The sequence below is a fragment of the Anoplopoma fimbria genome, chromosome 24, assembly GCF_027596085.1.
Source record: "Anoplopoma fimbria isolate UVic2021 breed Golden Eagle Sablefish chromosome 24, Afim_UVic_2022, whole genome shotgun sequence".
Lineage (NCBI taxonomy): Eukaryota > Metazoa > Chordata > Actinopteri > Perciformes > Anoplopomatidae > Anoplopoma > Anoplopoma fimbria.
The window spans coordinates 580,457-603,402 of NC_072472.1; the positions used below are offsets into that span (position 1 = coordinate 580,457).

A 22,946-nucleotide genomic window follows, 5' to 3' on the forward strand; every position below is an offset into this window, starting at 1 on the left:
TGAGATGTCCCTAGATCGTATTAAATGAGTTATAAGTTCATCCTGTAAAGCCCGTCTTGTATTAATGAAGATAGACGAGAGTGATCCTTTATTTCACAATAAAAAAACTTAGATTTAATCATAACATTAAGGAGGGATATATGTATTTAACATTCAACAATAAAGATTTCCTGCATTTTATATTTTTTTATTTCAACACCCACAATCCTTGTTTATCCAGTAAATAAAGATTGCCACTTTTCTATCAGCACAACAACCGTCTTCCCTCTTTAAGGTTAATTAAAGAACAGCTTTGTATTAGAACTGTTATGTGGATTGGAATAATCGTACATTGTGGATGTTTACAGGCATCATAGTTCCTGTACAATAATATCACTATCATAGTAACTTAGTCACTTTTCACCACTGTCAGTACAGTAATGTGATTTAATGTCACACTGATCCGTGGTGCAAAATACATATATTTATATTTAAAACAATAGTGGGAATATCAATGTCAGGGGGTTTATGGTGTCTTTTCAGACTAAATGCACCTCACCGGGGCATTCAGGCAGATATTGTTTGTAAATACATATTTATGTGTTAACTGCATTGTATGCGGCTGTGGCGTAGTGGAGAGTAAGGTAGTTCTCCAATCAGAGGGTCGGTGGTTCAATACCCGGCTTCGGCAGTCGATGTGTCCTTGGGCAAGACACTTAACCCCAAGTTGCTCCTGAAGGCCATCGGTGTGGACTGATGATGAATGTTAGTTAGAGTCTGATGGTGGCACCTTGATGGTAGCCTGTCATCAGTGTGTGAATGGGTGAATGATATGTAACATACTACTGACTGTAAGTCGCTTTGGAGAAAAGCCTCTGCTAAATGACTGTAATGTAATGTATTCCTGTCTTTTGTCCTTTAATAAGATGCTCAATTTGATGTATAAATAAACTATTATTATTAACTACACGATGTTTTAGGATTAAACCTTTGTTACACAACATGAGACTAAAAGCCAAAAAAGGGATTCCCATCCACTAACCAGTGGAGACAACTTGTGTATATGTATATTGAAAAAAAACTTATATTAAATGATAAATATGAGTTATATACATTTATCTGATAGCAGCTCATTCCATTATTAACAGAACACTTAAAGAATAACTCAACACTATTTCAAGAAGGAAACTGCTTTCAGAGACCTGCTTATGGTAGATATATATAATATAAAATAAATAAATAATGTATCCATACTAATTGTAGACTTATTGATGTTATTGTACATAATCAGGCCCTGCCGCTCTCTCAGGTGCGTGTGTGTGGCTCTTAAAAGAGCCGTTGTGTGTGTGTGCGGGTCTCGGTCAGGTTAAGCCCTCTCTCCGCGGATGCGGCGGGCCAGCTGGATGTCTTTGGGCATGATGGTGACCCTCTTGGCGTGGATGGCGCACAGGTTGGTGTCCTCGAACAGACCGACCAGGTAAGCCTCGCTGGACTCCTGCAGAGCCATGACGGCGGAGCTCTGGAAGCGCAGGTCGGTCTTGAAGTCCTGAGCGATCTCCCTGACGAGGCGCTGGAAGGGCAGCTTGCGGATCAGCAGCTCGGTGGACTTCTGGTAGCGACGGATCTCCCTCAGAGCCACGGTACCGGGCCTGTAGCGATGGGGCTTCTTCACTCCGCCGGTGGCCGGGGCGCTCTTACGGGCGGCTTTGGTCGCCAGCTGCTTCCTGGGAGCTTTTCCTCCGGTGGACTTACGGGCGGTCTGCTTGGTTCTGGCCATCGTGATTTATCAGTCTGCTCTGTGCTCACAGATCAAGAACGAATGCTGTGAGAGCGGGAACAGCGGCTTTATGAAGGAGCTGCCGGAGTCAGGGCAGCGCTGATTGGTCCACACGGAGAGACACGTGCTCTGTGGGTGAGCTACTATTGGACAAAAGGAATTCAAAGTGAACCACTCACACAGCGGCTGGTAACCGCCTCTGACTAATCTGATCAACAGCACATGAAGTTAATAAATTGTGTGAAATACTGAAGTTTAGATCATGTTAATATTTCTTTACTAATTTAATCAGCTGTTTTTTATGCTTTATTCATCAATCTTTCATATAATTATGTATTGATTCCTACATCATTTTAGGATTTTCATTTATGTGATGGTCATTTGTTTCAAATTGCTGCAGAGCTTTAGTTATTATATCTTTAGGTAATAAAAAGCACTTATTTTCATTACACTCAATCTAAATATTTAAATTTTCAATTGACTTCAATTCCATTAGAATTAAAACAATGCATTTAAGACGGTGAATAGATGTTTATTCAGAGAAAGTATGAGAAAAATAGGGTTCAGAACATTAAAGCATGTAAACATGTTCTAGTAGAAACTCAAAATACAAGAATACATTTTGAAATGAGCATAATTTAAATCAAAGCTTAAAAAGACGATATCTGCCATATAGTAGTACATTTATACCATTACATTACATCACAACACATTACAGTACATTACATTACATCACATTACAGTCATTTAGCAGACGCTTTTATCCAAAGCGACTTACAGGAAGTGTATTCAACATAGGTATTCAAGAGAACTACTAGTCACCAGAAGTCATCAGTGCATCTCCTTTCTTAAACAAGCATCTTAAAGCATAAACCAGAGCAAAAGTATAGTGCAGAGGCAAATTACTACATATACAATAATTGCAACAGACTAATACGACGGTCAGTATTGACTCAGATAAAAAAGAAATCAACATCTGTAAATCTTAAGTCTGTTATACATAATAACATGTGTAATTAGTTTTCATCAGTGGTTCTTACGAATACAGCAACATTACGCTAACATTCATTTATATATATTATATTCATTGGAATGCAGGATATCATGATTTTCTATAAGCCGCAGTCAACATAAAACAATGTTGCAGAATTGACATTTGTTGATATGAGGTTTTCGTCATTGACACATTCACCAGTTAATGTGTTTTTTGTTTCAGTAAATGGTTTAATCAAATAACTTGTGTCAATACAACCTTTCCAAATCATGAATTCTAAAAATGTACATACAAAAAAATAAGTTAACAATGTAAAGCATAAAGATAGTTTGATAGGTTTACATGACATCACATATAGGGGTATATTTAACAAGCAGTCTAGCAATAGGTGAAGAGTTTGAATTTAGTCCAAATTGAAATGCTTTACAGCAGAGCACAAGCTCAGTCAATAAGCAGTTACTGGTTAAATGTTTCCCATAATGTTATGTATAAGTTAATCATGAGTAAATTGGGTCTGTTAATAGTAACAATGAGGAACTCGTGTCTTAGAGGAGGTGGGCGGCTCTGAAAAGAGCCTTTGAGGTGGAGGTCTTCCAGCAGCAGCTTCACTTGGAGCTGGTGTACTTGGTCACGGCCTTGGTGCCCTCAGACACGGCGTGCTTGGCCAGCTCGCCGGGCAGGAGGAGACGGACGGCGGTCTGGATCTCCCTGGAGGTGATGGTGGAGCGCTTGTTGTAGTGAGCCAGACGGGAGGCCTCACCGGCGATGCGCTCAAAGATGTCGCTCACGAAGCAGTTCATGATGCCCATGGCCTTGGAGGAGATGCCGGTGTCGGGGTGGACCTGCTTCAGCACCTTGTACACGTAGATGGCGTAGCTCTCTTTCCTGGACTTTCTCCTCTTCTTGCCGGTCTTGGTGGCCTTAGACGCGGCTTTCTTTGAGCCCTTCTTGGGCGCTTTCACGACTTCAGCAGGCATGATTCTCTCTGTTTAGGTTTCAATCAAAACTGATAACTTACCTCCGTGCTGGCCGCTCTATTTAAACGCGCCTTATGCAAATGAGGCTGTGCTGTTGCTCGCACACGATTGGCTGAGCTTTGTTTTCGCGACTAGACAAAGTAATCGTTGTACAGTTGATTATTTATGTCACAGAGGTGAACTGGATGATAAGTATTGATCATGCAGTAATCATGTTTTGGTAGGTTAATAGAATTGATTGTTGATCAGAGAGTTACTTTTTTATAGAGATAAACATGATATATATCTTCTGAGCAAGACTGAGCATGCGATCCTGTATAGATTTTTATTGTGTGAGAATAACTAACTAATACAAAGTTATAAAACAAACACAGAATTTAATAACTCTTAATACAAACGTTATTGTCTTTATATAAGTAATAAACAGAGGGTGTTTCATTGTGATATATTTTGGTCTCCTTAACAAAACTATTACATAATTGAAAAACAACTTTGTTTTTGTTTAAACACACCAGACTATATTGTAATCAGTGTTGCACTGATTCAGTTGCTGTAAGTTTTTACAAACCACAATATGTCTCTGAGGAAACTAATGTGTTTGTTTCGACTTGCTTACTTACAGAAAATACGACAGAGTATTAAAGTAATCTTTAATAATAAAAGGTCGAGCTTGACAGTTAAGATCTTCCTCTATGAACAAAAACAGACACATTTTTCAAACTCACTCACTAGATTATGGGTCAATAAATGTGTTAAACACACATCTCTCACTAGTTCCATTGTTGTCTTTTCTCTCATCAGCTAAATGATTTTTCCTTAATCACACATGAATCATAGAATTATCAGTTTGTTATGACTGGTCTTGTCCTGTAAATGGTTTATTATTATTATTATTTCAGTTGTGTAAACAAAACAGGAATCAGTTTATTAGTTCATCCTCTATATACATGTGTTTATATAATGTATCCGTACAATGCACTCAAATATTATTGGTGTTATTATAGGTTGGAAATAACTAATAAGAATCAATCGAATAAACTGATGTACACAGAGAAAGACATGATCATAAGTATTTATTATTATATATATATATATATATATATTGCATTATGACACAGGAAATGTTGCAAAGATATCAACTACTAACACATAATAGTGACTAAATTCGTGGGGGTAGAGGAAAAAAATACAGTAAAGCATAGTATACTGAAGGGTTTTTTGGACTCTTGACATTTGAGAAGTCTTTCTTCTTAATTAAGAACCCAATTTGTTGCAATGTAAACAATAGAAGTGAGATGAACGTCTGAAAACTAACTAATGTTAAATCAAACAGGTTGACAAAAAGGCAAAATAAGGAAATTAAGGTACAGTAACATTTTATATATGTACTCTTAATGGAGGACTACAGTAATTATCAATACACAGTGGGCTTTAATAAGGCATTTGTCCAGTTATCACTAATCTATAGAGTTTTAATTAATAAGTAACATTAATACTATGGAGGATTAATGTGGATTGAAGTTTTATTATAAAAAATATAGCAAACATTGTCATAATACAAGCATTGGTGATCGTGTTTACTTTATCTTCTATAAACAACCCAAGATTTCATTCATTAAAACTACAATATCAGGATCTCTGGTTCTTAGACGGAGTGAGTGGCTCTTAAAAGAGCCGTTGTTTGTGAGGTGGAGTCCCGGTGTTCAGCCTCCGAACCCGTACAGGGTGCGGCCCTGTCTCTTCAGGGCGTACACCACATCCATGGCGGTCACCGTCTTCCTCTTGGCGTGCTCGGTGTAGGTGACGGCGTCACGGATCACGTTCTCCAGGAACACCTTCAGCACACCGCGGGTCTCCTCGTAGATCAGACCGGAGATACGCTTCACTCCGCCGCGGCGAGCCAGACGACGGATGGCGGGTTTGGTGATTCCCTGGATGTTATCACGGAGAACTTTACGGTGACGCTTAGCGCCTCCTTTACCGAGTCCTTTCCCGCCCTTTCCTCTGCCGCTCATTATCAGACTGTTAGGTTTGGATCGTTAAGAACGAATGAGGGGAGAGAAGAACGAGCCTCTGTATTTAAAGCTCCTCTGCGGACGTAATAGAGGACTGACGGCGCTGCTCCAGTGAGAAGCGTCTCACTCATCTGTCCCGCCCAAATTATTCAAAATCGACGTATTTTCTTTTATTTTTCACTCTTATTATTCATATATCTTAATGATAATTAGTCTACATGCATTTATGGTTTATTTTTGTACTTCTGAGGTTCATAATTAACCTTCAGAGTCTCATTAACCAACCTCTAGCACCCCTTGTTGTAAAATTACAACGTTACCTTTAACCATCCTAAAAAACAATCAGGCTTTTTTTTCCTTGTTTTTTTACCACATTTACATAGTCATTGGGTCCTATTGTTCAGTCTCACAATGTTATTGGATCGTACATTTGTTTATAAGTCACGCCTTCTGGCCATGAACTCACACAACCTCTCAAGGTTTCCTTCGAACAACATCTATTGGTTTCATTGGACTGGATTCATCAGATGCATGTAAGTAAAATGTCTTTTATATTTTTTTTGGTTGTTATTATAATGTCTAGAGCATGTACATATGTAGTTATTGTGGAATAGATGCATCAAATTTATTTTAGAGCTTATTATATAATTGTTGCAATTATACAACACTGGGTGAATGTGGTAGTCAAAACAGCTGGCTTGTTGCAGTGGGCTCCAACAGGTTGTGTTCCCTCCACTACACCACTGCCTGAAACAGAGTACTTTCTTTATACATGGATAGTATACATTCTACCCTTGTGTTGTGTTCTGGTCAAATTTGACTGATTTAAAAAATTTAGTTAATTTGATCAGCCTGACCTAAAATTCCATGACTTTGTCCATGGAACAATTCAGTTCTGGGGACAGGAATGTTCCTGAATGTGGGGTGTGGATGTAAGTGGGGGGATGCATGTTTTCCTTTTAGTATGATAATTAGAGCCATTAAACCATTTACATTTACATTTACATTTAGGGAATTTAGCAGACGCTTTTGTCCAAAGCGACTTACCAGGCAGACAGTATTGTCTGCATGGAAAACATTTCTACCCTGAGCACTTGGTCCACCACCCTATCTATTCCTTCAGGTTATTTACTACAATATATAAAACATATATTCATGTTAATTAATTGATATTTTATTTTCAGAATGCCACCAGCAAGAGAGAGCCGCGATACACGGTGCAGGATGTTATTGACCTGGTCCAAAATGGAGAGAGTGAGGTTGAAATCAGTGACACAGATGAGAGTGATGAAGACTCCGATGAAGATGTCTGTAAAGAAGTGGACAAAGAAAACCAACCACCCATGGTCTGTCCAGCTGATAATTACGTGGACATCGAGCCAAAAACAAGGAAACACACCATGCCCCGTGACAGGTATCGCTGGCTGAAAAAAGATTTCATCAGTCCCAACACTGATTTTTCTGGTCTGGATATCACAGCAGATGACATTTCCCTCCACACACCATTGGAATACTTCCAGAAGTTTGTGTCCGAAGACATGATTGAGGCTCTGACACAAAACACGAATGAGTACAGCTTTCAGGTGCATGGAACATCTGTAAACACCACTGCAAAGGAAATTGAAAAAATGCTTGGCATGTACCTGAAGATGGGCCTGGTACAAATGGCTGGAACCCGTATGTATTGGGAGACAGAGACGCGGTACTCCCCTGTTGCTGATGTGATGCCACGCAACAGATTCCAATCCCTGTTGACGTCATTACATTTTGTAAACAACATGACAGTATCTGAGACGGAAAAGAAAGACAAACTATGGAAACTCAGACTGTGGCTTGATTCATTCAGAGAGAAATGCCTTCAGGTGGTACCAGAAGAGCACAACTCTGTGGATGAGATGATGATTCCTTTCAAGGGGAAATTCAGCAGCATCAAGCCAAACCCATGGGGATTCAAAGTGTGGGTGAGAACTGGAATCTCTGGCATGATGTGTGACTTCGATGTCTACCAAGGCAGTGTCAACGGAATACGAGCCAAATCTGAACTTGGATTGTCAGGTGAGGTTGTGATGAAACTTGCTTCCACACTTCCAGAAGGTCAGAACTACAAACTGTATGCAGACAACTACTTCACCTGTGTTCCATTATTAGTGAAGCTCCTTGATCGGGGAATTCATTACGTGGGAACAGCCAGGCAGGTGCGCCTACCCAACTGTAACCTTGAAGACGAGAAGAGCTTGAAGAAAAAGGGGAGAGGAAGCTATGACGTCAGAGTGGAGGGGAATCACAACATCTGTGCTGTCAAATGGTATGACAGCAGGGCCGTCACACTTGTGTCATCCTTTGCTGGACCTGAACCTGTGCAGAAGATTCAACGCTGGGACAAAGCCAACAAAACCTTCATTGAAGTTGAGAGGCCTTACATTGTTGGTGCCTACAACAAGTACATGGGAGGTGTGGATTTGTTGGACTCATTTACAGCCAAATATAAGTTCCCCATCAAATCCCGTCGCTGGTACATGTACATCTTCTGGCACACCATCATCCTCGCTGTGATCAATGCCTGGCTGCTCTACAAGCGGGACTGTAAAGCGCTCAAGGTGTCTAGCAAAGAGACAATGAACAGGAGACAGTTTCAGGCACAGCTAGCATCCTCTCTTATCCTGGTAAACGCAACACTTCAAACTCCAAAGAGAGAACGGCCATCTTCAGGCAAAGGGAGCCCAGCAACACAGTCAGTGACATCAGGAAGCCCTCTGAATGCTCAGAAGAGGCCATCCAAGAGATGTGCAAACCTCCCATTGGATGTACGCAAGGACCTAGTTGGTCATTTCCCAAGGAAGACAGGGAGAGGACGCTGCAGACAGTGCAATAAAGGATACACCAACACGCAATGCAGAAAGTGTGATGTTCGCCTTTGCTTTTTAGACAACAGGGACTGTTTTTGGGACTTTCACCACCAATGAAAGTCTTCATGACCAATGTCATAAAAAGAAAAAAAGAGGGAAAAAGCGCGCTTTTTAAGAGTTTTATCTTGTTTAATATTTTTAATAATTTTAATAAATGACTTCATAAAAATATGACTAATGTGTGATTATTATTAATGTTATATACCGTTATGGGGCTAAGTAAGCAATCAACCCTGCAAATGAACCCTTAGTTGTTCTGAATTGTTCACACAACGTGAGTACAAATACAGAAATCCTGCTCCCAACTAAGCCCAATGTTGCAATATTACAACATTTCTCTAAAAACGTACATAAACGTTTTTTTTTTTAAAAATCTTTCATTTCTGCATCAAAGGCCTCATACAACATGATCTGAATGGTCAAATATTTTTTTTTTTAGGTTTTTCTATATTTGGGTCTTACAGGGTTAACATGTATTATATTAATATTTAGTAACTAACACGTTAGTAAATTACTTATCATTAACAAATACTTTTTTAAAATGTGTCATTTATTGATATTTTATTCATACAGAGGTTCATATTTGTTTTTTTATTCAGTGACTTCAGTGATATTGTGGAACACAAGATGGCAGCAGTAGATAACATCATGGTGACCTGTGAGGACAAAGCAGAGGGGTTTAATTACTGTGAAGAAAGATACTTGTGAATTATTATTATGCTTATTTAATTGTAAAATAAGAATGATGTTTGATACTAAACTTCTTAATTTAGTACTTTAAATAGTAAAAATGTAACAAACATATTAGCGTAAAGTTTAAGGGACATTTCATTTAATGAATCAATGATTGAAATCAAACTTTGAGAGGACTTAACTTATTCAAGTTAAAGATAGAAATACATTTTACAAAAACAAATGTTTGACTATAAATGTATATTTTCCCTTTTTCTGATCAGACGGAGACACTGATTTAGTTTTATAGTTTTATTTTGCTACCATTGAGACCATAATGACCCACAAGGAACTTTATTAGCAGTAAGTGTAGTAATAACACTGATTCATAGGCCTTTATGTATCTTTGCTATCGTAAAGTGACAGATAAAACGGTTGTAACTGATGTTTAATGTGGCATAAATACTAACTTTTTTGTTGGTATATCACTTAATAGTTTTTATATAGAGTTCAAACTCTTCGGAAAAACGACAAAAAAAGTTATCTGGCTTGTAAACTTACATTTGTGTTTATAGAATTTGGCAAGAATAATGAATATATTTATGATGTAAGCCCTTTTCTAAAACGTTATGTCATAGGTTAAAAAACTAAATATGACATATGACAAAATAATTCAAAATTCTTGTACAAAACATCAATAATACGTTTTAAACACCTTCCCATAATGTGTTGAGAGTTCAGGCAAATTCCAAAAAACATGAGGGATAGTTTTAGGTCGAGCAAAAAGTACAATTTATGTTTAGATGATTCTTACATTTGCTTTGCAGGGTAAAACTTTGATTTTATTGTATTTTTACGTGATTTAAAGCACGTAGACGTCAGATGTCAATTTTGGGACATTTATTTAGTCCCTTGTCACATTTTTCTCTCTGTGGCTTTTATTTTCATTTCACAATAAAAGTCCTGCTCCTCTCTGGAAACAGAACAATCATGACATATAAGTAGAGAGAACTCAAACATGTCTTTAGTGCAGAATAACACAGTTTTAATGACATAAATCGTTAAAAAGACAAAAAACAAGTTGAATTTCTTTGATAATTAATTTTCAAAAATTGGAAAAAAATTGAATATATATATACAACTTGTTTCTAAGTGTCCAGCAGTGTTACCAGGTTGGAAAAAAATAGTCTATGTGCTGTTTATATTAAATTATTAACATTTTTACAGCCTCTCCTCTCTGATGAATCAATCATGTCTTCATAGTTTCACTGAGGAGCTCAGAATTTAATGTTTTTTTTTACAGAATCTGGTTAAAACAAACATGGGGTGAGATTTTAAATGAGACTTTTGTAGAATAAAATGTTTTTTAAGAAATATCACAATTTGAACCTTTGATTTTGCTGCTTATTCTAACTGAAGCAGTAGCACATGATGAGTTCAGGGAGTGTAAAATGAAAGATCTGAAGTTAATGATGGTTTTTACAGATTGCATTAGGAATATTGTCCTTTTCAGAATGAGGGTGGAAGCTTGGTCAGTGTTCCATGTGTCATTCAGCTGTAGATAATCCAGTCACATGGTTTAGTCGGATGTTCAGTGAACAGAAGAGCAGCTTGAAGGTTTTGAGTGTTTTTTTATTTTTCTTGCATCAGAGTCTCTTTGAGCAGCAACAGCCAGCGAGGCCATAAAAGGCTCCAGCGTTTACAAGCCGCCGCCATCATCAAACTTTCCATAAAGTGGAGTTTTATGGTCGTTAGCTGGTTAATGGTTTACCTGAGGACAGGTGACAGGGGGAACAGAAACAAGATGGACGCCCAGTTCACACACACACACACACACACACCATCCTCCTTATCTCTTTGTTTCTAATGCTCTGTTCCATTCTTCTTCTTCTTCTTCTTCTTCTTCTTCTTCTTCTTCTTCTTCTTCTTCTTCTTCTTCTTCTTCTTTAGAACTAAACAAAATGAAAAAAAACAAAGCTCCGGCACAATAAATCTCATTTAGACATTTTAGATTCTTAGTGAAATGCATTTGAGATTATAAATTAATTTTGTGTTTAAGTGTTGAAAATCTTTAAATTGTTCTAGTTAATGTTGTGGTGTTTTTCCTTCATGTGTTTTTATTAACAGTGTGTGCCCTTTAACTGGATATTTTCATGTTGGGACATGAACTGTTTTTTATGGAGCCTGTGATGTTGTTTCGACAGGAATTCAAATAGTCTTTTGCATTTATCTCTTTTACGTCACTGAGCTTCAGACAGCAGTGAATTACTTCACTAGAAACTAATAATGAATATTTAAGAGTTATTAGAAAAATAAAATCCATATTAAGATAAAAATTTACTTTATCTACATTAAAATCATTTTTTTAATTCAAATTGTTTTATTTTCTCTGGTTGTTTTATTATAAATTGTATTATTATTATTATTATTATTATTATTATTATTATTATTATTATTGGTTTCAAAACATGTATTTTAAAATCACTTTGGTCAATTTTTAAGTTGGTATGTATTCTATAAAATATTTATATAAAGGAAATTAAAATATTAAAATCTAATTTTGCAATAAATTTAAATCAAAATCAAATTTAAATTAATAAATATGCACTTTTATTTTAAAATATATATATATTTGGAAATTGTGTTTTCTGCTGAATTATTTAGACTCGACATCAGTGAATTATTATTTACAAAAGTTTTAATTCATTAACACATCTTTCTGTTCTTAAGTTTCCTAATTTGTCATTTGCTATTTTCATTTATTCCACCGTCCTTTTAAGTCACTTTTAATAAAATTCCTGCAGAACTAAAAACTAACAAATACTTGTCTTCAGAATAGTTTTCAGTATTTTTTTTTTTGACGTCCTTTCAGTTTTAAACTCGCTGTTTTTCAGAGTTAATGAAGATATTTTTATTTCAGCAATAAGAAGGTCAAAGGTCATTAGATTTATTAATAAATGTTAAATTACATTTTTATGACTTTAGATTATCCAGTTGTTTAAATATGTTTCACTTCATGTTGAATGTTTATTTCATTTCTGAGCTTTCGGAAAAATAAATGTGAAATAAATCTGAGTTTAGTAATTAAATGTTCACCAAAACATATATATTTGTGAATTAAAACGTAAAAAATGTTTAATGTTTCTGGATTTGTGTCGGGCTGATGTATTATATAAAAGCTATTTGTTTTTATTTAAAGTTGGTTTTGTTATTTCACTTTATAGATTTGAAAAAATACCTTTTATTTAAAGTTAAATATCTTTATTTTCACCTTCCTGGTTTTGGGGTCAATAAATGTAATATAAATGGCGAAAAATAATGAAATGTAAATATAAGAATATAAATCTTCTGGTGTTCATTAAAGGTGTTGAACCAGAAGCCGCTCAGCATCAATTTATTGATCATCAAACACTTGAAAACAAAAAAACTCGTGTGTGACGAGAATTATTGTGGCTTTTATGTGATTTTTACTGCAGCAGACTAAACTAAATACTCATCAGTGTAAAACAATAAATCTCCCATAAATCCATAAAGAAGCAGATAATTCCTCTTCAGGAGGGCAGCGGAGGACGGCTCCTCTGGAAACGTCGTTGGTTTGAATCCCGGCTGTTTATTTATATTCATGTTATATTTATTAAAACCTCATTTATCACAACAAATAGTATTAATCTTCTTCGTTTGTTTTGTTCTCCATTAACAGGATTTATTTAGTTTCATTAAAACATGAAATAAGTTTTTATTTTGTATTTAACTTATTGTATGGCATTTTTACTTCTATATATTTGTTGTCTTTTTTTTATTTGCATTTATTGTCTCTTGATATTTATGTATATTTGCAAATACATTTTTATTTTTATTTTTTTAAAGTGTATATGTTATTGAATATGATGAAAGGTTGATTGTCATTTTAAACTCTGTATTTATGGTAATATTGTACTTTATTGTACTTTTTGAACGGAGCGCAGTAATATTCTGTAAAGTACATTTAATACATACAAGTACTGAACTTTTACTATGTTTTTCTAGAGTTTTTGCCTGTAGAAGCATTTCACTCAAGTCTGAAGTTTGTGTTTGATTTTTATTATTTAAGAAATGAAACAAAGATGAAATCACTTTAAAGAATATCTGAATAATAACATTGATAGAAATCAAAAACAAAACATTTTTGATTTGCTTTTGTTTTGGGGTTAATTTTGATTTACAGACAATAATATTTTGTGAATTCCAGTGTTGTTACTGAAGTGCTTAAGTACAATTATAGGTACTTATACAATACTTATGTTTTCATATGAAGTAGTCAAAGTATCTGCTGTGATAATAATAATATTATTCATAGTAATACATCAGTCAGAGTGGCAATTTTACTGCAGAACGCATACTTTTACTTTAAGTACACAAAGCTAATAATACTTTCGTACTTTTAGTACATGAAGCTGACAAAACTTCAGTACTTATTGTAATAAAGTATTGGTACTTTTAAGGATTTGAATACTTCCTCCACCTCTCGTAGGTAGTATTTTTGTTGTGTTTCGTGTATGTGGTCTCCATGTTGACGTCTGGGTCACATGACCTCTGACCTCTGGCCTGTTAGCCGACAGTACCCGTGTGTTTCGGGTCAGTAGAGAGACATGTGATGTTTTTCCCACCGCTGTTTTGAACATGAATCCTGAACTCGTCTCATGTTTCGTGTTTCGTGTTTACTTCCAGAGTTTATGGACGCGTTCACTCACATCGACGCCATAAATCTGAGAACGAGACACCTCTGAACGCTGTACTGTACAACGCTTCTTAAAATCATTAACCTCCTCCAGCTCTGCTCGTCTCTCGGGGTCGTAAACAATAAAATAAAAACACTGACGGCTCAGGAAGCGACCCAGATGTCAAATAAATATATCAAATAAAACAGTTATTCTGGACGCAAAGTGAAGAATTCATTTATATTTTTGATAGCTCATTGTGTTTGTTAAAAGTATATTTAATCAAACACGATAATTAAATTTGACATACTTATATGTTTATACTTAAAATATAGTGTTCATTTTTTTATTATTGTATTAGTATTATTATTTTATTATTTTATTATTTTATTATTTTACCATTTTACCATTTTATTATTTTATTATTTTATTATTTTATTATTATTATTATTTATTATTATTTTATTAATATTATTTTATTTATTATTATTATTTTAGTTGTATTATTATAACTTGGAAAATGGTGCTTTTAGGTTTGTATTAAGAAGGTTATGTTCGAATAATTAAATAGATTATTCTTTGTAATGTCAGATTGTCGATCCTGATTTCCTCTTCCGGTTTGTTAGATTATCACAATAATCTGTAGCTTCAATTGAAACATTTCAGTTTATATATTTATGGCATATTGTTTTACACTGAACAGTTTTGGTTTCAATAATTGCCTCTTTAGTTGTTTTTTATTTTTTACATTTGTGAACAAAAGATAAATGTAACTCTCAGCTTAACTGCCATATAAAATAAGTGTTCCTAATAATAATAAAATATGAGGCATACTTCTATGTTTGTACTTTAATAAAGTAGCAGCCGAGTGTAAAAGTTTCTGATCTGGTGTTAAAACTCACGCTGCATCTCTGAGGCGCACGGTCACACTTCACAGATGCAGTCTGGGTAAACAGACTGCATCTGTTAGCATGCTTTAGGAGACTTAGCATTGTTAGCATGCTTTAGGAGACTTAGCATTGTTAGCATGCTTTAGGAGACTTAGCATTGTTAGCATGCGGCGGCTCCGGGTCGTGACCTTTGACAGGAGTGAAGTAAGACAGAGGTTAATAGGGCCGTTAAAATGTCACCGGCACTCATGAGAGAGGTCAAATGATGAGATTATTACAAGGCAAACAGAGACACACACACACACACACACACACACACACACATATACACACACACACACACACACACACACACACACACACACACACACACACACGCAAGGTCAGATTACAGCAGGATGACTACAATTTAGCGGCTGCTTTCATATGAGTTTGTGTGTATGTGTGTGTGTGTGTGTGTGTGTGTGTGTGTGTGTGTGTGTGTGTGTGTGTGTGTGTGTGTGTGTGTGTGTGTGTGTGTGTGTGTGTGTGTGTGTGTGTGAGCTAATCATATATAGAAAACATACACAAATCAGACAAATTGATCTCACAAAGGGATGGGCATCATATATAGAAAACATACACAAATCAGACAAATTGGCGACATCTCACAAAGGGATGGGCCGCTTCAATGGAGCTAATGTGCTTGTAATGTGTGTGTGTGTGTGTGTGTGTGTGTGTGTGTGTGTGTGTGTGTGTGTGTGTGTGTGTGTGTGATTAGATAAACATGCAGCAACATTAAATTAATCACACATTCTTTTGATAGATAACGGAGATCCGATGATATTGGAATAATTCTTGTTTGTCATCTTGAGTTAACATTTTTTTGTCATTTTTCATTTGTCGTATCTTTTGCCTGTTTTATGAAGAAAACTTGCAGCGTGTACATTTGAAGTATATCACAAATATAAATGACATAATTTCATATTATTAAATTTTAAACATGTACATTTTCTTAACAGAATTTCTGCACAAATTATAAACCTTAGATTCTCATTTGTTACTTACATAATGATATTTTCCTACATAGAAAACAAGCGTATGAGAGTTAACATATTTTTTGAATTATAGATATGATGTTTGTCAAGAGAAGATGTGCACGTCAAGAAAGTCTCAGTTTGTCGTTGTGAAATTTGGTTTTGCGTGAAAACGCTCAGTGAACTACGTCTCCAACACCAATGTGGTCATTAGATTAGCTTGCTAGCTAACTTAACAATTTAGCTTTTGTCTTTATATTTACTAACCTGTTTTCGTCTTGAAACATCCTTCAAACACATAATGTAGAATCTTCTTTCATCTTATCTCTCAAATCGCTTTCTAGTTTTTCTAAGAATTAGATATTGTTTTTTCAAGAAATGCAGTTAGTGACAGTGGGGGCTTATCCTTTAATAACATATACTGAGTTATTAGCACTTTAACCGTAACAGAATATGTTTAAAGTGTGGTCTTAGTACTTTTACTGTAACAGAATACTTTTATACTGAGTTATAAGTATTTTCCTGTATCCTAGTATGTGTACAGTGTGGTATAAATACTTTTATTGTAACAGAGTATTTTTACACTGAGGTATGAGTACTTTTAGTGTAGTAAAGCCACTTTGTCTCCTTTGACTCTCTTCTTTAACGTCACATTATTAATAAATAATAATAATACATTTTATTTAAAGAACATTAAACTGAACTTTAACCTAAAGAAGCTTTATGTTCCGCCACAAACCCTCAATCCTTTAAACTATGAATCAAAGTTCACACAAAACCAACATAAACGCTTCAGAGGGAACTGAAGCTTCCACAAAAACTAAATCTCTTCATTTCTGCATTTCAAACAGATTTTTATTCTCTGGTTTCTGTGTTTGTGGCTCTCAGCTATAAATCTGTGAGTTCATTGGGGTCATAACGAGGACACGAGCGACATAAAACTATAACTGAGGTGACAGCTCTCCGAGACTTCCTTTTACTTTTTCATTGGTTAACTATTGACGGCGTTTAACAGCCCAACAGGCCTGAAGTCACACAGAGCTGAGACACCTAGAAGAGCTTCTGCTTTAAATAATAATAAAGTAAAATAAATGGGAAATAAAAAAACATAAATTCTGCATTTAAATACGTTTAAATCACAGAAACCTCATCATAAAAATACAAATATATAACTAAACTACTCACTGTGACATTTGGATGAATCTAACAAATAGAAACATGGCGAAACTGTGTTTTCCATGATGATGGAAGTGACAAAAATATGAATTTCTGCTGTCTTTTTAATGCATTAACTCTTCATATATGATAGATTTATGATAGTTGCTCCGTGCTAAACTGTCTTTATTCATTATTCTTTAAATGTAATTTCTTTTTTCATCCGCAACTAAAAATAAAGATTAGTCAGCTTAACAACGTCTTTATTAACTCTTCGCTTCTGTCATCTGAACTGGGGAGGCTGGACAGTCAGAGGACGATAATCTGAGATGGTTTAGTAAAAAAATCAAACTAAACAATCAAAGTGAGGGGATAAAAATATGATTTTTTAAAAGTGCAGCCTTAACTGAATGCATTCAAAGAAAGCAACATGACGTGGAGTTCCCCAAGGTTCAATCCTAGGGCCTCTTCTATTTTACATTCACAGTTTATGCTTCCATAAAGCCAAATTATAAAGAAGAAGAAGAAGAAGAAGAAGAAGAAGAAGAAGAAGAAGAAGAAGAAGAAGAAGAAGAAGAAGAAGAAGAAGAAGAGTCATATCAGTGTTTCTTCTGCTGTTGCCAAACATGAACTTGAAAAAGGAATCAGAGTTCTGCAATGTCGTGTCGAAACCTCTCGCATTATCACCAGGACGAAGGTTAATGAGGGGGAAAGGTAAGGCGGGAGAGACACACACACACACACACACACACACACACACACACACACACACACACACACACACACACACACACACACACACACACACACACACACACACACACCTGCAGTTAAACCAGCTTTTATAAACTGCAGGTCAAAGCTACTGAAAGTTAGAACTGAATCAATGGGAACTTTATTTCTTAAATGTTTAAATCTTCTCTTCCGGCATCAATAGTTCATATGAAAAATATTTGCAGTTGTGTCGTTTATTCGTCACACCGCCGGTGAAAAAAGATCTTTAAACTTCAAAGTTATCTTTTAAATAAACAAACATCACACAGGTAATTTCTTGCACAATTCAAACCAGATCAAAACTTTATTTATCTCGCCTGTTTAAAACCGTTTATATATTTTTAATGATTTGTTTCTGAGGCAATTTGGGTATTTTTTTAAAATTCAGTAACAACGTTGATTTATCAATGAAGCATTCTGCTGCTTCTCCACATCAACGACAGCCGAGGCTCATGGGTGTTGTAGTGTTTTTGTTGTCTCCCAAACTAACTAAAACCTTTTATGATTGTTATGAATTCGCCACTTTACATGCAAACAGCATTTATGACGTATTCATGGTCATGGATGTTTCTGGTAAATCTGACAGAAACTTCTACTTCCTTGTTCCAACAGCCGCTGAATACTGAGTAAATAAAGAAGCAATGCATTGTGGGAATCATCATTTCTTTGAGAAGAAAATCTTTTTTATTGTGTTTTATGAGTAGTGATGTTTTATATTTAATATCCATGTGATATATTAGATTGTAATCTTTGGGAAACAATACTTACAACACACACACACACATATATATATACGGTATATATATATATATATATATATATATATATATATATATATATATATATATATATATATATGTATACCTTGAAGTTGAACTACTGTCCCATTAAAGGCAGTTAATACATTCACAATACATAACGTCACTACAATAACAATAATATGAACTTCACTTAATTAGAAATTGTTCAGCTGATAAGGGGAGACACTTAATGTGTGTGTGTGTGTGTGTGTGTGTGTGTGTGTGTGTGTGTGTGTGTGTGTGTGTGTGTGTGTGTGTGTGTGTGTGTGTGTGTGTGTGTGTGTGTGTGTGTGTGTGTGTGTGTGATGTAGGTTAATGGGGCTGCTGTAGTTTACTGTACGATGAGCTGTAATTGGAGACAACGATCTGTCTGACTGATAGACTGTAATCACTGCGTTCATAAAACTCCTTGTTTCACCGCTGCTGTGAAACTAGAGGCTTTTATTTTACTGAGAAACACAACAGGAAACGTAAAGAGTTACAATTTAAAATAGATAGAAAAACATGTGTTAATTGTATAAAAAATATTACATTCAAATTTAAAAAATCTAATATATCTTGTTGTGTATTTGTTTTTTAAAAATTTCCTCTAGTATAGATTAGTATAGAATTTTTTTTTCACAACTGTGTGTAATCATTATTTTATCGTCTAAATTGACAAAAAGAGTGCAGCACAGTGACACAGACCAAACCTCATTAAGAATCTGCAGAATCGTATTTATTTATTCATATATTATTATTCTATATATATATAAATATAAATATATTCTTAAAATCTGCAGTTTTATTTATTCTTAATTATTTTTATATCACATTTGATGTATTTTTTTTAATCTTTTATTTAAATATAAATATATCTTTAAAAACTGCTGAATTTTTGTATTTATTCATTCTTTTTTATAACAGATTTCCTGTATTTTTGTCTTTTATTTAAATATAAATATAAATATATTCCTACTTCATGTCTTGTGTCCTCATTCACTGACCTCCTCTGATGATCCGTCCCAGTGTGAACAGACCAAACCTCGTCTCTATCTTCATGGTTTCTCGAGGTGTCGGGGGGGAATACCAGTAGTCTCCCGTCGTGTCTTCACTACTATCTTCCCTTTACAGCGTCCTACCGTTCCAGCACTGCTCCTTTACAACTCCACTGTTTATCCACAATCAATGTGGCCAATACAGGGGGTATTAGGGCCGTAAGTATATTGTAAATGAAAGTTTATGGTAAAATGGCCCATAAACGCTTGGCTGTATAAGTCTGGATGATTCCCCCGAAGGTTTATGGACGCCGGCGAGAGGCGACGTCTGTTTGCTCGCTTTGTTGTCTTTTGCTTTTTTATTTGCTCTAATTGTTGTTGACAGAGACGACGAAGTAAACAACCTCAAATCGGACACAAACAGATTCCAACACAACGGAGGAGGAGGCAACTAAAGCTGTTACTGATCAGCCTAGAAAATCAATATCATCAATATGAATATTTGTATTTTGTTTTAATGTAACTCTGCGTTTGGTTTGAGGTCGTAGGTCAAGGTCGCACGCTGTGGCGTCGGGGTGTCCACCATTTTGTTTAGGAGACATGAAAATGAGCCCTGAAATGGCCGCCGCCCGTCACGCTGTTGTTCGACTGTGCGTGTGTGTGTGTGTGTGTGTGTGTGTGTGTGTGTGTGTGTGTGTGTGTGTGTGTGTGTGTAGTTTCCAGGAAGGAACAGACCGATATACAGATATTGATAATGTTCATATTGATAACTGCTTGAAGCGTTAAAATAAAGGATTATTTCAGATTATTCTCATAATAATGAGATGTGAAACACTGACCCTCTCCTCACATCAGACGTTATGACTTTATAGGTAACAGAAGTTGATCTTTTCTCTCCGTGCTGAGCTTTACGGCCGGCTGAACATTTGACCTCGTTGATAACAGAGGATGTTGTTCCTCATTAACATGGAGCCTCCAGACCTCGGCCATAAAAACACTCTTTTTACTTCACAGCGTCAGAAACACTGACTCATTTACTGAGGAATTATTGTAAATATCAGGTTTAATATTATGCATGAGCTTTAATGTAATTAAATTAAATATCACGAAAATGAAGCTTCATGTTACAGCAGAAGTCTGTGAAAGTGAAACTATACTTCAGGCGGTCTGAAGTATAGTTTCTGTTTCAAACTATACATGTATAGTTTAAAACAGATATCTTTCTCTACTTTTTAATATAAAATTATTTCCACACCACCTTCGTTTTACAAAAATATCTCCGTCCACACTAGAACACATAAAACAAAACAGTAATTGGAGATAAAAGAATGCGTCAACGATACGTCAAATACCATAGAAGAAGATTCTGAGCATGCTCAGTGAGCTCATTCTTATGTCGCGGTTTTAACAAATAGTAAACAACAGTAAGGTATGAGCTAAAAATGTGTTGCCAACTCTTTAGGGCGGGGCTACACACTGATTGACAGGTCGACACCAGAGACGTATACGGCGTCTCTACGTCACTCCTCCTCAGTCCATATATGGTCACTTCCTGTTCACTGGTTGCAAAAAAACAAGATGGCGACTGCCAAAATGATGAACTCGAGGCTTCAAAAAGTCCACAAACAAATAGATGACGTCGCAATGACTAAGTCCACTTCTTATACACATTTGGAAGTTTTCATGACAAAAACAACAGTTTGTAAAATGTTATTAAGGTGGGAATCAAACGCACACAATAAAATATATATACGCCCCTTAATTTGTTGACTTGGTCAGCTTTATTTCTTGCAACAAGAAGTAAATCTGGCTAGTATATGAAATAGCCAGATGAGACGGATTATAAATGTCTGAACTGACTTAACAACTGATCCTGGGCTGTATGGACTCACTCTACAATATGTGTCATCAGTTTAACAAAACAAAATTCAGATTTACATTTTAGTTTAATAGTAAAACTACAACCTCAATTTGAGGATTTATCTGACGAAGAGGGAAACTAGATTTAAGTAATTATAGTGACTTTATAAGAGAAAATAATCAAAGTAAACACACACAGATCATTCATCCACTTCATTTTGCTTCACATGATTTAAAACTTTTAGTTTTTAACCTTTAAACTAAATTTACAGATTTCAGATCAGTTTCTCCTCCTTCCAAACCTCATAAACATCTCCTCTCATGACTCTCTGCTGGTGGATCCTCTGGCTGTCATCCATCGCTGCTATCAGAGATCATCACGCCTCCTCAACAAACATTTCTTCGTCTCTGTGGTGAAACCTCTTTTACTGCCCCCCCCCCCATAATAAACTTTATGGTGGCGAAGAGGCCGAGCAGCTCCGCTCTCATTACTCTCTGTTTACCCAAAAATGAGACACGAACACAGCCGTTGCTACTCACAACGTATATCCACTCTCTTTGTTCACATTTATAAAGATGTGTGAATTAATGATCTCCTCTTTAAAAGAACACGTTTTTAATCTTAGCTCTACATTTTTATAGATTTAACTGAAGCAGGCTGCACGAGGAACGACTTTCAAGTTTGGCTACAGAAGATCATTTAATTTATTTGAAGTTGCAGCTAAACATGCAGCTAAAAGGAATCTTACATTCAGATTGTTTTGCATTGCTTAGCAAACTTATTGTGCATTTATTATAATCATTTATTCAGATTAGAAGTCGCATTGATGCACTGATGCAGAGACGGATCATAATCAGAAGTTTGGTTTCTTTTAAGCTCAGTTTGAGACTTTACTGTGTTTTTCTGTCCTTTACTGTCACGTTTGATTATCTCCCCTGATCTCTGTGTTTCAAAGAGGATCAAGCTTTCATAAGTTACACTTCAGCAGCCCGCTCGCTTGTTGGAAAGGCTGAAATTCAACCATGTTCAGTCAGAAGATGCAGTGACTGAGAGCAATGTTGTGTTCACACCAAACACAAAGCCAAAATAAAGAGATTTTGCTCTGATTTAATAGCAATAAACGGATATAAAAGGATGAATTTTAAAGCAGATGTTAAGATTTCTGTCAGTAATGTACATTTATCTCAGAGCAAAGACTCAGTGATAAAAGAGACAGCAACGTAGGCATTGAATAAGAGTATTGTTAGCATTAAGAAAGACATATTAGCATAACGAGAAGTAACGTCAGCATTGAGAAAGACGAGGGTCTTTGGACAGACGGTATTTTATCGGTGTGTGATATTATATGATTAACCTGACTTGACATAAAACATTTATATGAACCTGAGTTGGTTTCAGTTTGTGTCCTAGTTTTCTAATGTGTTTGATTTTTTTATGGTTCGGGCACACTGCCATT

At 35.6% G+C, this 22,946-nt stretch overlaps 4 protein-coding genes across 4 annotated transcripts; 1 reads left to right on the forward strand and 3 right to left on the reverse strand.

The window, feature by feature from the left end:
• Positions 1 to 1,276: 1,276 nt before the first annotated feature.
• LOC129113250 (histone H3) lies at positions 1,277 to 1,805 on the reverse strand. Its single transcript, XM_054625466.1, has one exon. It carries the CDS (start codon positions 1,754 to 1,756, stop codon positions 1,346 to 1,348), a length of 411 nt encoding a protein of 136 aa, XP_054481441.1. The 5' UTR covers positions 1,757 to 1,805; the 3' UTR covers positions 1,277 to 1,345.
• A 1,463-nt stretch (positions 1,806 to 3,268) lies between these two features.
• LOC129113258 (histone H2B 5-like) lies at positions 3,269 to 3,744 on the reverse strand. The gene has a single exon (XM_054625473.1). It carries the CDS (start codon positions 3,725 to 3,727, stop codon positions 3,356 to 3,358), a length of 372 nt encoding a protein of 123 aa, XP_054481448.1. The 5' UTR covers positions 3,728 to 3,744; the 3' UTR covers positions 3,269 to 3,355.
• Positions 3,745 to 5,369: 1,625 nt separating this feature from the next.
• On the reverse strand, positions 5,370 to 5,758 carry LOC129113263 (histone H4). The gene has a single exon (XM_054625479.1). The coding sequence runs from the start codon at positions 5,740 to 5,742 to the stop codon at positions 5,431 to 5,433; it is 312 nt and encodes a 103-aa protein (XP_054481454.1). The 5' UTR covers positions 5,743 to 5,758; the 3' UTR covers positions 5,370 to 5,430.
• Positions 5,759 to 7,681: 1,923 nt separating this feature from the next.
• Positions 7,682 to 8,921, forward strand: LOC129113241 (piggyBac transposable element-derived protein 2-like). Its single transcript, XM_054625457.1, has 2 exons — positions 7,682 to 7,797; positions 7,891 to 8,921. Exons 1-2 carry the CDS (start codon positions 7,725 to 7,727, stop codon positions 8,703 to 8,705), a joined length of 888 nt encoding a protein of 295 aa, XP_054481432.1. The 5' UTR covers positions 7,682 to 7,724; the 3' UTR covers positions 8,706 to 8,921.
• The last annotated feature ends 14,025 nt before the right edge of the window (positions 8,922 to 22,946 follow it).